Source organism: Chiloscyllium plagiosum, unplaced genomic scaffold (assembly GCF_037043375.1).
Source record: "Chiloscyllium plagiosum isolate Xiang-an unplaced genomic scaffold, Cpla_swu_hap1 HiC_scaffold_18, whole genome shotgun sequence".
NCBI classification, from domain to species: Eukaryota; Metazoa; Chordata; class Chondrichthyes; order Orectolobiformes; family Hemiscylliidae; genus Chiloscyllium; species Chiloscyllium plagiosum.
The window spans coordinates 50,462,740-50,475,740 of NW_028270156.1; the positions used below are offsets into that span (position 1 = coordinate 50,462,740).

Below are 13,001 nucleotides of genomic sequence, written 5' to 3' on the forward strand. Positions count from 1 at the left end.
TTGCATCATACAAAGTCACAAGTTGTAAAATAGAAGCTAGAATGCAAGAGTAGAGACATACTGCTGAGACTGTATATCTGACCAGATATTCCAAATCTGGTCAAGACCACATTTGGGATATTGTGAGCAGTATTGGGCACCATATCCAAGGGATGATATGCTGGCCTTGGAGGAGGTTTACAAGAATGATTCTGGGGATCTGTACTTGATGGAATTTAGAAGGATGAGGGATGATCTCTTTAAAACTTATAAAACACTGAGAGGTCTTGATGTGGAGAAGATGTTGCCACTAGTAGGGGAGACTAGGACCTGAGAACCTTAGGCCTTAGGTTGAAGGGATGACTCTTTAGAACTGAGACGAAGAGGAATTTCTTTAGTCAGAGGGTGGTGAATCTGTGGAACCAGTGCCGCAGAAAGCTGTGGAGGCCAAGTCATTGAGTATATTTAAGAGAGGGATAGATAGGTTCTTGATTCATAAGGGGATTGAGGGGGAGAAGGCAGGAGAAGAGGGTGAATTTGACAAATGTACCAGCCATGATTGAATGGTAGAGCTGACTCATTGGACTGAACAGCCTAATTCTGCTCCTATATGTGATGGTCTTATGTTCTTATAATAATGGAGAAATATGGGTTGAAATTGAGTAGAAGCAAGGTAACAAAGTCAAGGTAAGGATTTAACTACATTAGACTGACGGTACTGAACAGACTCTGCAGGTACAGGTCAGGATGTTTAACTGAAAATAAAGGATGTTGGCGATGAAAAGCTGAAATAATGCATCGAATTTTGATTCTTTGGAACTGGCAGAAAATAAAAGCAGAAATTAATGGAAATGATCAGGAGTTACGGTTACATCAGTGGAGACAGATAAGGGTAACTAGTCAGGTCCATGACCTTTGCCGGAAGTTAACTTTCTCCACAGAAAAACTGCCTGACCTGCTAAACATTTCCAACTTTTTTTTTGTTTTTATTTCAGATTTTCAGTATGCCTTTGGGAATGGCTGGTTCAATCAGAAGACCTCTTCTGGTCCTACACATTCCTGTGATTTTATGTTCCTGATCAAATCACACAGAACAAATGCATACAAGACTTGATGCATGTGCATTTAATTGAAGCATTGTATTATGGCGTTGATCAGTATGACGTTTTTTTTCAAATTTAAACCTGCTAGGGAGAAAGTTTATAACTAAAAATTATTCATAATGGTCTTCATCTCTTGGGCTAATCTAGACAGTTGACTAAATTGTAAGCTATTGTGAATAAATGAGCTCAAATTAAGTCAAATATTTAACACATTTTCATCATGCAGATGAAAGAAGCCCATATTGACACAAGGGACCATGGACCATCTTCTATCACAGGGATTGAACCTAAACACATACCCTTACTTCATCAAATTCAACCACGGGACCCAGCGATGCAAGAGAATGGAGGTTATGTAAGTACAATAAGTCATTGGTGGATGACTGATACTATTTATTGAATTCAGATGATTTCTTTCCTGACTATTTTCCAAATATCTCTCAGACGAGGTGCATCATCACTTGTTGATCAATCACACAACTTTTTTAAAATTATGAATGGCGAAATCTGGAATGGTCAGGTCATGTGGGTGTGCTTCATTTTCTTACCCATATCTCCGGAGTAGCTCTTGTGCCTACCCTCTTCAACCTATCAGTTAAAATCTGGGGAAATGGTTCATTTAGTAGCATCACTTCTGGCACTTGTACATTGATTTGCCTCAATTCCCTCGGACCAGGCTGGATTGTGGGCCAATACCTGTGCAGTATATGGGCCATTATTTATTCACTGATATCAATAAAGAATACCGTACAGACCTTGTAGATAGCAGCTCAGACTACTGCCTGCCCTTGGGGAGAACAATTCCCTCGATTATTCATTTTTAACATTTCTGCATTAATGTAGAATGGATCGACCATGGGTTGCAGGATATTATTTTATAATATTTTCATGAACTTAATTGACACACAATGCAACAGCTTTTACTAGAAAGGAAGTAGCAACTGTTCATAGCATGTTTTCTAGTGAGTACAACTGATGACAAAGAATTAAAAAGTTCACTGGGAGAAAAAGAATCATGGAGCCACATAGCATAACAACAGGCCATTCAGCCCACCATGTCTAAGCCAACCAGCAAACATCAAACTATACTAATCCGATTTACCTGCACTTGGTCCATAGCCTACTCTGCCCTGGCATTTAAAGTGCTCATCCAGATGCTTGTTAAATGTTGTGAGAGGACCTGCCTCCACTACCCTCTCAGGCAGCATAATCCATTTGTTCACCAACTTCTGCAAGAATTTTTTTTATTTTCACATCTCTTCTAAATCACTTACTCCTCACCTTAAACTCATGCCCTCTGGCCTCAGATATGTCTGTCATGGGGAAGAGATTCTCATGCCATACTCTGTCTTTGCCTCTCATAATTTTGAACACCTCAAGCAGATCCCCCCTCAGCCTCCTCTGCTCAAAGGAAAACAAACCCAGCCTATCCAGTTTCTCCTCACAACTGAGACTTTTCATCCTGGGTAACATCCTGGCAAATCTCCTCTACACTCTCTCCAGTGCAATCACGTCCTCTGATAGTGAGGTTACCAAAACTGCAAACAGTATTCCATCTGTGGCCTAACCAATGTTTTATATATACTGTCCAGACATCACATGTGTTTCTCCTGAAAACCCTTCAGGCTTTAAATGGTATTCTTTTAGATCTGCTGTTGAATCATCATCCATTATACGGGTTGATTTAAACACCAAAGAATGTCTCATCAATTTCAGGCATTGCTTCACTATCTCTGCAACTGTCAGTATTGTTTCTTATCATTTGCTTCGATTTCATAGATTATAAATGCTGTCTTCAGTTTTGCACAGACATATGGTTCTCTTTCCAAATGTTCTGGAGAATAAGCAAAACTATTTTGTAACTTGATTTTGGTCAAGCTAACAGCTCTGTGATCTTTTATCAAGGAACCAAAGGTTTCAAATTTATCTCCTTTTAAAGAAGTTACTGAAAATTCACAAGAAAATTTCAGACGTCTTCAGCTCACCGAGATTCCGTAATCTGTGCAAGAGCTTAGGGCTAGAAATTCAACTTTAGTTGACTTTGACATCCATGAAATTCTCTATCAATTCCTAATTATTTATTTCTTCTCTGAAGGCAGTGATTCATACAATAACATGTCACATAATAACAGTTCAGTTCCATAGGTACCATCAGTACTTCAGTACTGTATCTCAATGATTCTTTCCACTTTGCAGACCTGGGCAGTGAACACTGGGAATCTGTTCAATGATGGATGTATCATAGCTAAGATTTATTTTGGCTTCATCTTTCATCTCATGTTTGTGCTGTTTCTCAAAAAGGTCACTGGTTACTAATGAAAAGAGAAAACCTTTTATTTCAGAAACACTAATTGTTACACTCTCAGTGATGCTCTGGCTGAGACCAGTATACACAACTTAAACTGAAGTTGGAATAATTTTTGAACTTGTCTTGATGTCACCTTACTACATGGTACATACACCCATTAAAATAATCAGTAAACTAGAACTCCAATCAATTTGTGTACCTTATAATTTTTTGTCAAATAGTTAAGTATTGAGAGTATTTTGTGGTGTGTGGCATAATACCCTCCTTTTTTATTTTGTGGTATGCGATAATGTATCTCACACTTTAAAAAAAAATTATTGAGAAAAGATTTTAAATTTTTCCAAAATTTCAAAATCACTACAAAACAGTATAACAATCTTCCAATATAGCAATAATAACAGTAAACAAGCTATTACCCTACTCCACAAACCACTGAGGAGAGAGAAGAAAAAGCAACCTACAAAAACTACAATTCAATAAATAACTAAAGAAAAACTAAATTAAACCAAGTTGAACCAAGCTAAAGCAAATTACATTAAGTTATTGCAATCAGTGCAATCCCACCAAAGCTCCCCACCTTGGAGCATCAGTTGGCAAACCCATATTTGCTTGGAAATCTTCCTCCCTGAGGCCCCCGGACTGCCAGACACAGTCTTCATGACGACACAAAGACCCTGACCAATATAGCCAACAAGTCTGCATTTATATAATTCAGAAAGGGCTGCCACATCCTATAAAACAGTTGCATTTTCTGGTGCACCATACTCGTAAGGAAGTCCAGGGGTATGTGCTCCATAACTAATCTACGCCACCTGAGAGTCCTGGGGGATTCTCCGACACCCAGCTCATCAGAATGTTCTTCCTCGCACAGAATGAAAGAATATTAAACAGTCTTTTCCCATGTGCGTCCGAAGAGGAGAGATTTGGCAAATCCCAGAGGGGGGCCACGGGATCCACCTTTACCTCAGATCCCAAGACCCCTTCCAAAACACTTGATATAGCACCCCAATACCTATGAAGCTTTGGCAATGACCACAAGCAATGGTAAGAGTACCAACATCTGTTTTACATTTGGGGACACTTCAGTCTTAAATTTCACAAGCAGCTCTGGTGCCAACTGAGCCCTATGGAGTAAGGCCTTCAGTTGCATAGCCTGCATCCTATTGCAAATCAAAATCTTCCTTACTTTCTCCCAAACATCCTACCATGTATCTGATGAGATCTCTACCCCCAATTCCCGAATCCAGATTCCGTATAGCCATTCAATGTCCTTCGAGACATTACCTCCTAACAAATGATAGAGGGTGCTGATCGAGAGACCACCCGTGGACCGAAGCACACTCCTCTCCACATCCGACTTATGGACTAACCATCAATGTAGTCTTTTTCTGTATAAAGCCCCTAATCTGAAAATAACGAAAGAGGTCCCTCTTAGAACATTTCTGGCTGAGCTGCTCGAAAGACATCATGACCTCCCCGTCAAATAAATCTCCCAAACAGGAGACTCCTCTGGACTCCCAGAGCCTAAAGCCAGAGTCCATCGGCCCTGGCCGGAATCTTAACATTCCTGGTATGGGAGTGAAAGGGGGAATTTTTTGTAAATTGCCCTCATCTTATCACATCATTCTCCATGCTTTAACTGTGTTAAGGACAATTGGATTTCTGCAATGGTCCATAACAATCTTCATCGTGTCCATAAACAGCAAATTAACGAGGGGGCATTTTGCCTGCGAGGCCTCGATGTCCAGCCAGATTGACCGTGGGTCCTGGCAATCCCAATCAGCCACATAGGATAGTAGGGAACTCAGTTGATATTTCTTAAAATCTGGGAAATCCACACCTCCCAGATCCTGCAGAAGCTGCAACTTGGCCAGCTTAATAAGCGGCCGCCTATGATGCCAGATGAAAGATCCGAGCCAACTGTTAAGCCTCCGGAGCGCTTGTCTGGGCAGCATCAAAGGGAGCATTCACGTGGGATATAATAAGCAGGGAAGAACACTCATTTTAACCAGAGCTATTCCAACCAACCAGGATATTGGAAGATCCTCCCAGCGCTGAAGGTCCTGTTTTATCTTCTCTAACAACTGAAAAACGTTAGCTTGATGTAATTGTGCAAAGGCCGGGGTGGTAAAAATACCGAAATACAGGAAACTCCCTGTGATCACTGGAAAGGGAAATGGGTTCCACGCCCAAGATCAGATATTTTAATAAGACCCCCCACAGGCATGGCCTCCGACTTCATGAAATTGATTTTATACCCAGAGAATAAACCAAATAGATTACTCACTTGTATTAAACAGGGCACAGATATCATTGGATCAGTTAAAAAGAGAAGAATGTCATCTGCATAAAGGGTGATCTTATGCCTGCCTGATCCTACCTCCGGGGCAGTTATATTGGGGTCTCTCCGAATGGCCTCTGCCAGCGGCTCAATCACCAACGTAAATAGTAGTGGTGAGAGAGGGCACCCTTGTCACTGCCTCTACTGATACTAAAATTGTCAGACCTTATACCATTAGTGAGAACTGCTGCTTTAGGGTCACTATATAACACTGCCACCCACTTGGCAAAAACTCATCCAAGACCAAACCACTCCAGTATGTAAAAGATGTATGGTCAGTCCACCCAGTCAAATGCTTTCTCTGCATCCAGGGATAATACCAAGCCTGGAATCGACCCTTACTGGTATACCTGAACCATGTTTAATACTCTTCTAATATTATTAGTAGACCTACGACCCTTAATAAAAACCTGTCTGGTCCTCCTTTACAATGAAGGGCAAAACCCTCTCCAACCTCAATGCCAGCATTTTTGACAGAATTTTAAAATCCATGTTCAATAACAATATGGGCCTGTATGAAGTACAATCCCTTGGGGCTTTACCTTTCTTGAGAATAAGAGAAATATTTGCTTCTCTCAGAGAGGATGGGAGGCAGTCCTGATTGTGTGAGTAATTGTACATATCCAACAGTGGCCCGGCCAGCGTGTATATAAACTTCTTGTAAAACTCACTTTGAAATCCGTCTGGATTGGACGCTTTACCACTGCCTCACTGCCTTCTGTATCTCTTGGATTGTCAGAGGGGCATTCAAAAGAGATGCCTGCTCTGAAGTTACACCTGGAAGGTCCAGGGTCTTTAAAAAGGTCTCCAGCTTCGCCAATCTGTTCTCACAGCCCTCCGACCGGGTACAGCTCAGAATAGAACTTCCTAAATGCTGCGTTAATCTTTTTGGCGTCGCATGTGAGAGTACTAGCACTCTCTCTAATGGATGCGATAGATTAGGGGGCACTCTTCTTTCTGACCAGGTTCGCTAGATATCTACCTGGTTTATCACCACACTCTAATAACATCTCTTTCGCAAAGGAGATTTCCCTCTTTGCTGTCTGGGTGAGCACAGCAATCAAAGTAACCCAAGGGCTAATCCGCTACAACTTGGTTACCGACGGTCTGTCAAAGTATACTGTCTCAGCTGCCTTCAGCCAGGCCTTGAGCATATGCTCTGCTCTCCCTTCTGCCACTTCCATTTTGCCGAGTAAGAAATAATCAAATCCCTTGCATAGGCCTTGGCAGTCTCCCAGAGCACTGATGGATTACTGGCCATACCTAAATTAATATACCAAAATATTTTAACTTCCCGTGAAAAGTACTCAATAAACTTGCTATCCTTCAGCACCAATGCTGCGAGCCTGTCCCATTACCTTCAGTCTTAACCTCCATGTACACTGCCGCATGATCAGAAATGGCTATGTTCCCAATTCTGCAAGACAGCACCGAATTCAAAAAGGTCAATGGGGCAAAAAAATGTCAATCCTGGTACAGAACTTATGTGGGTTAGAGAAAAAGGTGAAGTCCCTACCCTCAGGGTGAAGACGTCTCCACACATCCACCAACCCTAGCTCCCTGTACAGGTCCACCAACTGCTTGGATTGCGGAGACATACCCGCAAGGCCCCTAGGCATCATGTCCACTCGGGGTCAACAAGACGATTAAAGTTTTCACCTATTATTGTATGACGCACCCCAAGAGTCATCAACATGGAAAGTGTATCTGTTAAAGATATGAGGGGGTGTGCCTGGGGGCAATATACATTCAAAATCCCATACTCCTGTCCAGGTATTAAATCTTTAAGAATCATAAACCACCCATATTGGTCTAACACTTGAAATGGGAGATTCTTCTGGATGAGTATAGCAATTCCTCTACTTTTGAGTTAAAGGATGAGAAAAACACCCATCCGAACCCTGCCTGCTGTAACTTCAAGTGCTCCTTATCGGCTAGATGTGTTCCTTGCAACAAGGCTACATCGACCCTCTCTTTTCTAAGGCTTGAAAGTATCTTTTTTCTCTTAATTGGTGAATGAATCCCCTTAACATTCCAGGTGCACCATTTATAAGAACGGTTAGTCATGATCGTCCGAAACAGTCCGAGACCCCCTGGGAGGAAGAACCCCACTCATAGCGTGCTGAGTGAAAATAGCAAACAGTTCGCATCAACTTGAAAATACAACTGCCAAAACCAGCAAATCAAAACCTCTAACCACTACTTCTACAACAAACCAACATATAACACAAATGAATGGAGACTTTCCCCCTTGCCCACAGGGGACGCTCAGCTCCCCCCACTAACCCCTCCATGACTCCTTCTAGCACCCCAGCCCCAGACAAGACAAAGTAAGAAAAAGTTACATGCATCTTATAACAAGAAAATTAAAAGTGGGCACTCAGCCTGTCCCATCCATACTTTAACCCTAGGCACACTGGTAAAAAAAAACCCTGCCACCCCCAACTGCCCCCACCCCATCCCATTCTAAGAGAAAGAAACAAAAAGGAAATTATGTGAAAAAAAACAAAGGATAATGGGAGGGGAGAGAGAAGGGAGAAGAGAGAGAAAAAGAAAAAACAATTAAGACCTCCATATATTAAAAAGAAAATCCGACATGCAGGTAAATCAGGCAAGTAAACTACAGAGAAAAACAAAATAAACATTATTGTTCAGTCAGCCAGTCTATTTTAAAGTATCCAGGAAGTCCTTTGCCTTTTCCAGTGAGTCAAAATTAAACACCGACCCTCTGTGGCTGAAACGTAATATCCTGGATGTCTTACGGAGTACTGGGTATTCAAATCCCTCAGCCACCTTCTTACCTCATTGAAAGCCTTCCTTTTGCAGATCACGGCTGCAGAAAAGTTTTGAAAAAGCATAATTCGTGATCCTTTGTATATCAGAGCCTGTGGATCCTTCCCCAGTGTTCTTGAGGCTTCCAGCAGCATTTGCTTATCTCTCTAGTGCTGGGGTTGCACTAGGACCGGACAGGAACGCTGGTTCAATCCAGGCTTGCACACTACGACCCAGTGGGCCCACTCGATTCGCACCCGGCCTGCCTCAACCTCCAGCTTCAAAGACTCCAGGAGCCATTGCTCTGAAAAACTGACAAGCTGGCCTTCCTCCTCCTGTTCCGGCAGCCTGTCTTGGCGGATGTTTTTCCGATGGCCTCGATTTTCTAGGTTGTTGGCCTGCTCTACCAAAGCTTGTACCCAACCTGCTGAGGATTCTGCCATGGTTTCAGGGGCCATGGTCCGCTGCTCCACCTCCACGACAAGCTGCCCGAGACGCTGGATCTCCTGGTCATGCTTCTGCAGCATGGCCGAGATCGGTTCCAGCCTGGTCCGGGACTCTTCCATGGCTGAATTAATCTCCTCTCAGAGTTTCACAAACTCCAAGACCAGGCTCTGCTCCACAGGGAAGTCCCCGGGAGCACTCATGGAGACCGACGCCACGGCTGTGGGTGTGTCCGTTGTTGCAGGGGGGGGGATGCCCTGCTTATGGCGATCCTCATGGTCCTTTTCTTTTAGTCATTTTTCTAATTCCCTTAAACTGACACATGGCAATTCTGGAGGTCAAAAGCTATTAATTTCTACCACTTTGAGTAATAAAGTGAGGGTGAGTGCACCACTTTGGGTTCTGGTGCAGAGCTCAGCAGGGCAGACCTACCGTATCGCCGCCATCTTGAATTCCCCAATGTATCTCACACTTAAATATAGAACAGCTATAGATTGGCATAATTTCTGTTGGTGCTGTTCTTCATTTTTTTTAAACAATTGATCTATAGTTAATTTGTGGTTTTCCATATGTAAACAAATTAGACACATTACACTAAGAATTTCTGTTTGATATGGCTGGAAAAAATTCAAAGTTAGTAACAAGTGACAAAAGAAAACATTGAGTTGTATAAGGTCTGATGGAAAAGGAGAGCTGTTGCTCTTGCCTGATCTGGCTTAATTGTGACACTAGCCACATAGTAGTATAATTGATTCAAGACCTCTGAAGTTGCTCTGCAAGCTGCTCAGTTCAAGAAGACATCCCACTAACAACAGCTTAAAGAGATATGCAATGAATGTTGCAGAGACATCCCAATCCAAAGAATGTGGTACGATAATAATCGCAGAAAAGCTAAAAGTACCTCCTGTACATCACCTGTACCACATGAGCATGTTTGCTTTGCTAGACTCCACTAATAGATCAGGCTGGCTGGTTAATCATCAACACAACCTGGAGGGCTAAGGATCTTCTTTGCTTTGATCACTTTCTTGAAACTGTCACATACTATCACCTTGGTTTCAATCTTCCAAGATAATGGATAATTCTCTCAGTTTACTATTTGGTAATGTATGGAATGAAGGAATATCAGGTCTTTCAAATAATTGTCCATCCTTCAACTTTCTTCTCTGATTTTCTCTTTCTGTGTTGTGGTTCTGTAGTTGCTGCAGACAAGATCCTTAGGGTTATTGGCAGGTGGCTTTACCATATCTGATCCAATAGTAATATTCATATTACCATCATTCCTGATGATGACGAACCCAGTAGCCACAGCTGAAATATGCCAACAGCATAGATTGGAGATTGAACTGTCATACCTGGTAGCATGCTAGAAATAAAGGCCCATTATTTCCAGAGTCAGTACAAAATTTAAAGATTTTATCAAAGGACACAAATTCCCATATTTTCCTGACTTTCAGACCAAAGTTGACACAAAGCATGGACCAGGTGCTTCACAAAAATGACTATTTATTGCAAAAATGGATTCTGGCTACAGCTAAACAAGTACGAACGATTGACATATATCTCCACCAGGTAAAAACAATGACTGCAGATGCTGGAAATCAGATTCTGGATTAGTAGTGCTGGAAGAGCACAGCAGTTCAGGCAGCATCCGAGAAGCAGTAAAATCGATATTTCGGGCAAAAGCCCTTCATCAGGAATAAAGACAGAGAGCCTGAAGGGTGGAGAGATAAGCTAGAGGAGGGTGGGGGTGGGGAGAAAGTAGCATAGAGTACAATAGGTGAGTGAGGGAGGGGATGAAGGTGATAGGTCAAGGAGGAGGGTGGAGTGGATAGGTGGAAAAGAAGATAGGTAGGTAGGACAAGTCATGGGGACAGTGCTGAGCTGGAAGTTTGGAACTAGGGTGAGTTGGGGGAAGGGGAAATGAGGAAACTGTTGAAGTCCACATTGATGCCCTGGGGTTGAAGTGTTCCGAGGCGGAAGATGAGGCATTCTTCCTCCAGGTGTCTGGTGGTGAGGGAGCGGCGGTGAAGGAGGCCCAGGACCTCCATGTCCTCGGCAGAGTGGGAGGGGGAGTTGAAATGTTGGGCCACAGGGCGGTGTGGTTGATTGGTGCGGGTGTCCCGGAGATGTTCCCTAAAGCGCTCTGCTAGGAGGTGTCCAGTCTCCCCAGTGTAGAGGAGACTGCATCGGGAGAAACGGATACAGTAAATGATATTGGTGGAATTGCAGGTAAAACTTTGATGGATGTGGAAGGCTCCTTTAGGGCCTTGGATAGAGGTGAGTGAGGAGGTGTGCGCACAGGTTTTGCAATTCCTGCAGTGGCGGGGGAAGGTGCCAGGATGGGAGGGTGGGTTGTCGGGTGGCGTGGACCTGACCAGGTAGTCACGGAGGGAACGGTCTTTGCGGAAGGCGGAAAGGGGTGGGGAGGGAAATATATCCCTGGTGATGGGATCTTTTTGGAGGTGGCAGAAATGTCGGCGGATGATTTGGTTTATGCGAAGGTTGGTAAGCTGGAAGGTGAGAACCAGGGGCGTCTGTCCTTGTTACGGTTGGAGGGGTGGGGTCTGAGGGCGGAGGTGCGGGATGTGGATGAGATGCGTTGGAGGGCATCTTTAACCACATGGGAAGGGAAATTGCGGTCTCTAAAGAAGGAGGCCATCTGGTTTGTTCTGTGGTGGACCTGGTCCTCCTGGGAGCAGATACAGTGGAGGTGGAGGATTTGGGAATACGGGATGGCATTTTTGCAAGAGGTAGGGTGGGAAGAGGTGTAATCCAGGTAGCTGTGGGAGTCGGTGGGTTTGTAAAAAATGTCAGTGTCAAGTCGGTTGTCATTATTGGAGATGGAGAGGTCCAGAAAGGGGAGGGAGGTCTCAGAGATCGCTCAGGTAAATTTAAGGTCAGGGTGGAATGTGTTGGTGAAGTTGATGAATTGCTCAACCTCCTCGCGGGAGCACGAGGTGGCGCCAATGCAGTCATCAATGTAGCGGAGGAAGAAGTGGGGAGTGGTGCCAGTGTAATTACGGAAGATCAACTGTTCTACGTAGCCAACAAAGAGACAGGCATAGCTGGGGCCCATACGTGTGCCCATGGCTACCCCTTTGGTCTGGAGGAAGTGGGAGAATTCAAAGGAGAAATTGTTAAGGGTGAGGACCAGTTCGGCCAAACGAATGAGAGTGTCGGTGGAAGGGTATTGTTGGGGATGTCGTGAGAGGAAAAAACGGAGGGCTTGGAGGCCCTGGTCATGGCGGATGGAGGTGTAGAGGGAGTGGATATCCATGGTGAAGATGAGGTGTTGGGGGCCGGGGAAACGGATGTCTTGGAGGAGGTGGAGGGCGTGGGTGGTGTCTCGAACATATGTGGGTGTTCCTGGACTAGGGGGGATAGGACAGTGTCAAGGTAGGTAGAAATGAGTTCATTGGGGCAGAAGCATGCTGAGACAATGGGTCGGCCAGGGTGGTCAGGCTTGTGCATCTTGGGAAGGAGGTAGAACCGGGCTGTGCGGGTTTCCCGGACTATGAGGTTGGAAGCTGTGGGTGGGAGATCTCCTGAGGTGATGAGGTTCTGTATGGTCTGGGAAATGATGGTTTGGTGATGGGGGGTGGGGTCATGGTCGAGGGAGCGGTAGGAAGAGGTGTCCTCGAGTTGGCGTTTGGCTTCAGCGGTGTAGAGATCAGTGCGCCAGACTACCACTACACCCCTTTATCTGCTGGCTTGATGGTGAGGTCGTGATTGGAGCAGAGGGATTGGAGGGCTGCGCGTTGTGAGGGTGAGAGGTTGGAGTGGGGGAGGAGGGTCGACAGGTTGAGGCGGTTAATGTCCCGGCGGCAATTGGAAATGAAGAGGTCGAGGGCAGGTAATAGGCCAGCGTGGGGTGTCCAGGTGGATGCAGTATATCTCCACCAGTTAAAACATCTAATCCACTTATATACTCACTCTCTGCACACTCATACAGACGCGTAGATATCAGACAAATTACAGGTGTTATGTACAGTGGGAAGACTGAGAAGGCAGTTCAATGGTTCTAATCTATAGGGTTCATTGAAATGATTCT

At 44.2% G+C, this 13,001-nt stretch overlaps 1 protein-coding gene across 3 annotated transcripts in view; it reads left to right on the plus strand.

Moving 5' to 3' along the window:
* The window catches only part of saxo4 (stabilizer of axonemal microtubules 4), a 151,348-nt gene that overhangs the window by 38,811 nt on the left and 99,536 nt on the right, over positions 1-13,001 (plus strand). For all 3 annotated transcript variants that reach the window (XM_043705996.2, XM_043705995.2, XM_087996611.1), the window contains one exon: positions 1,309-1,437. In XM_043705996.2, the coding sequence (XP_043561931.2) occupies positions 1,309-1,437 (129 nt within the window). The remainder of the gene's footprint in view (positions 1-1,308; positions 1,438-13,001) is intronic.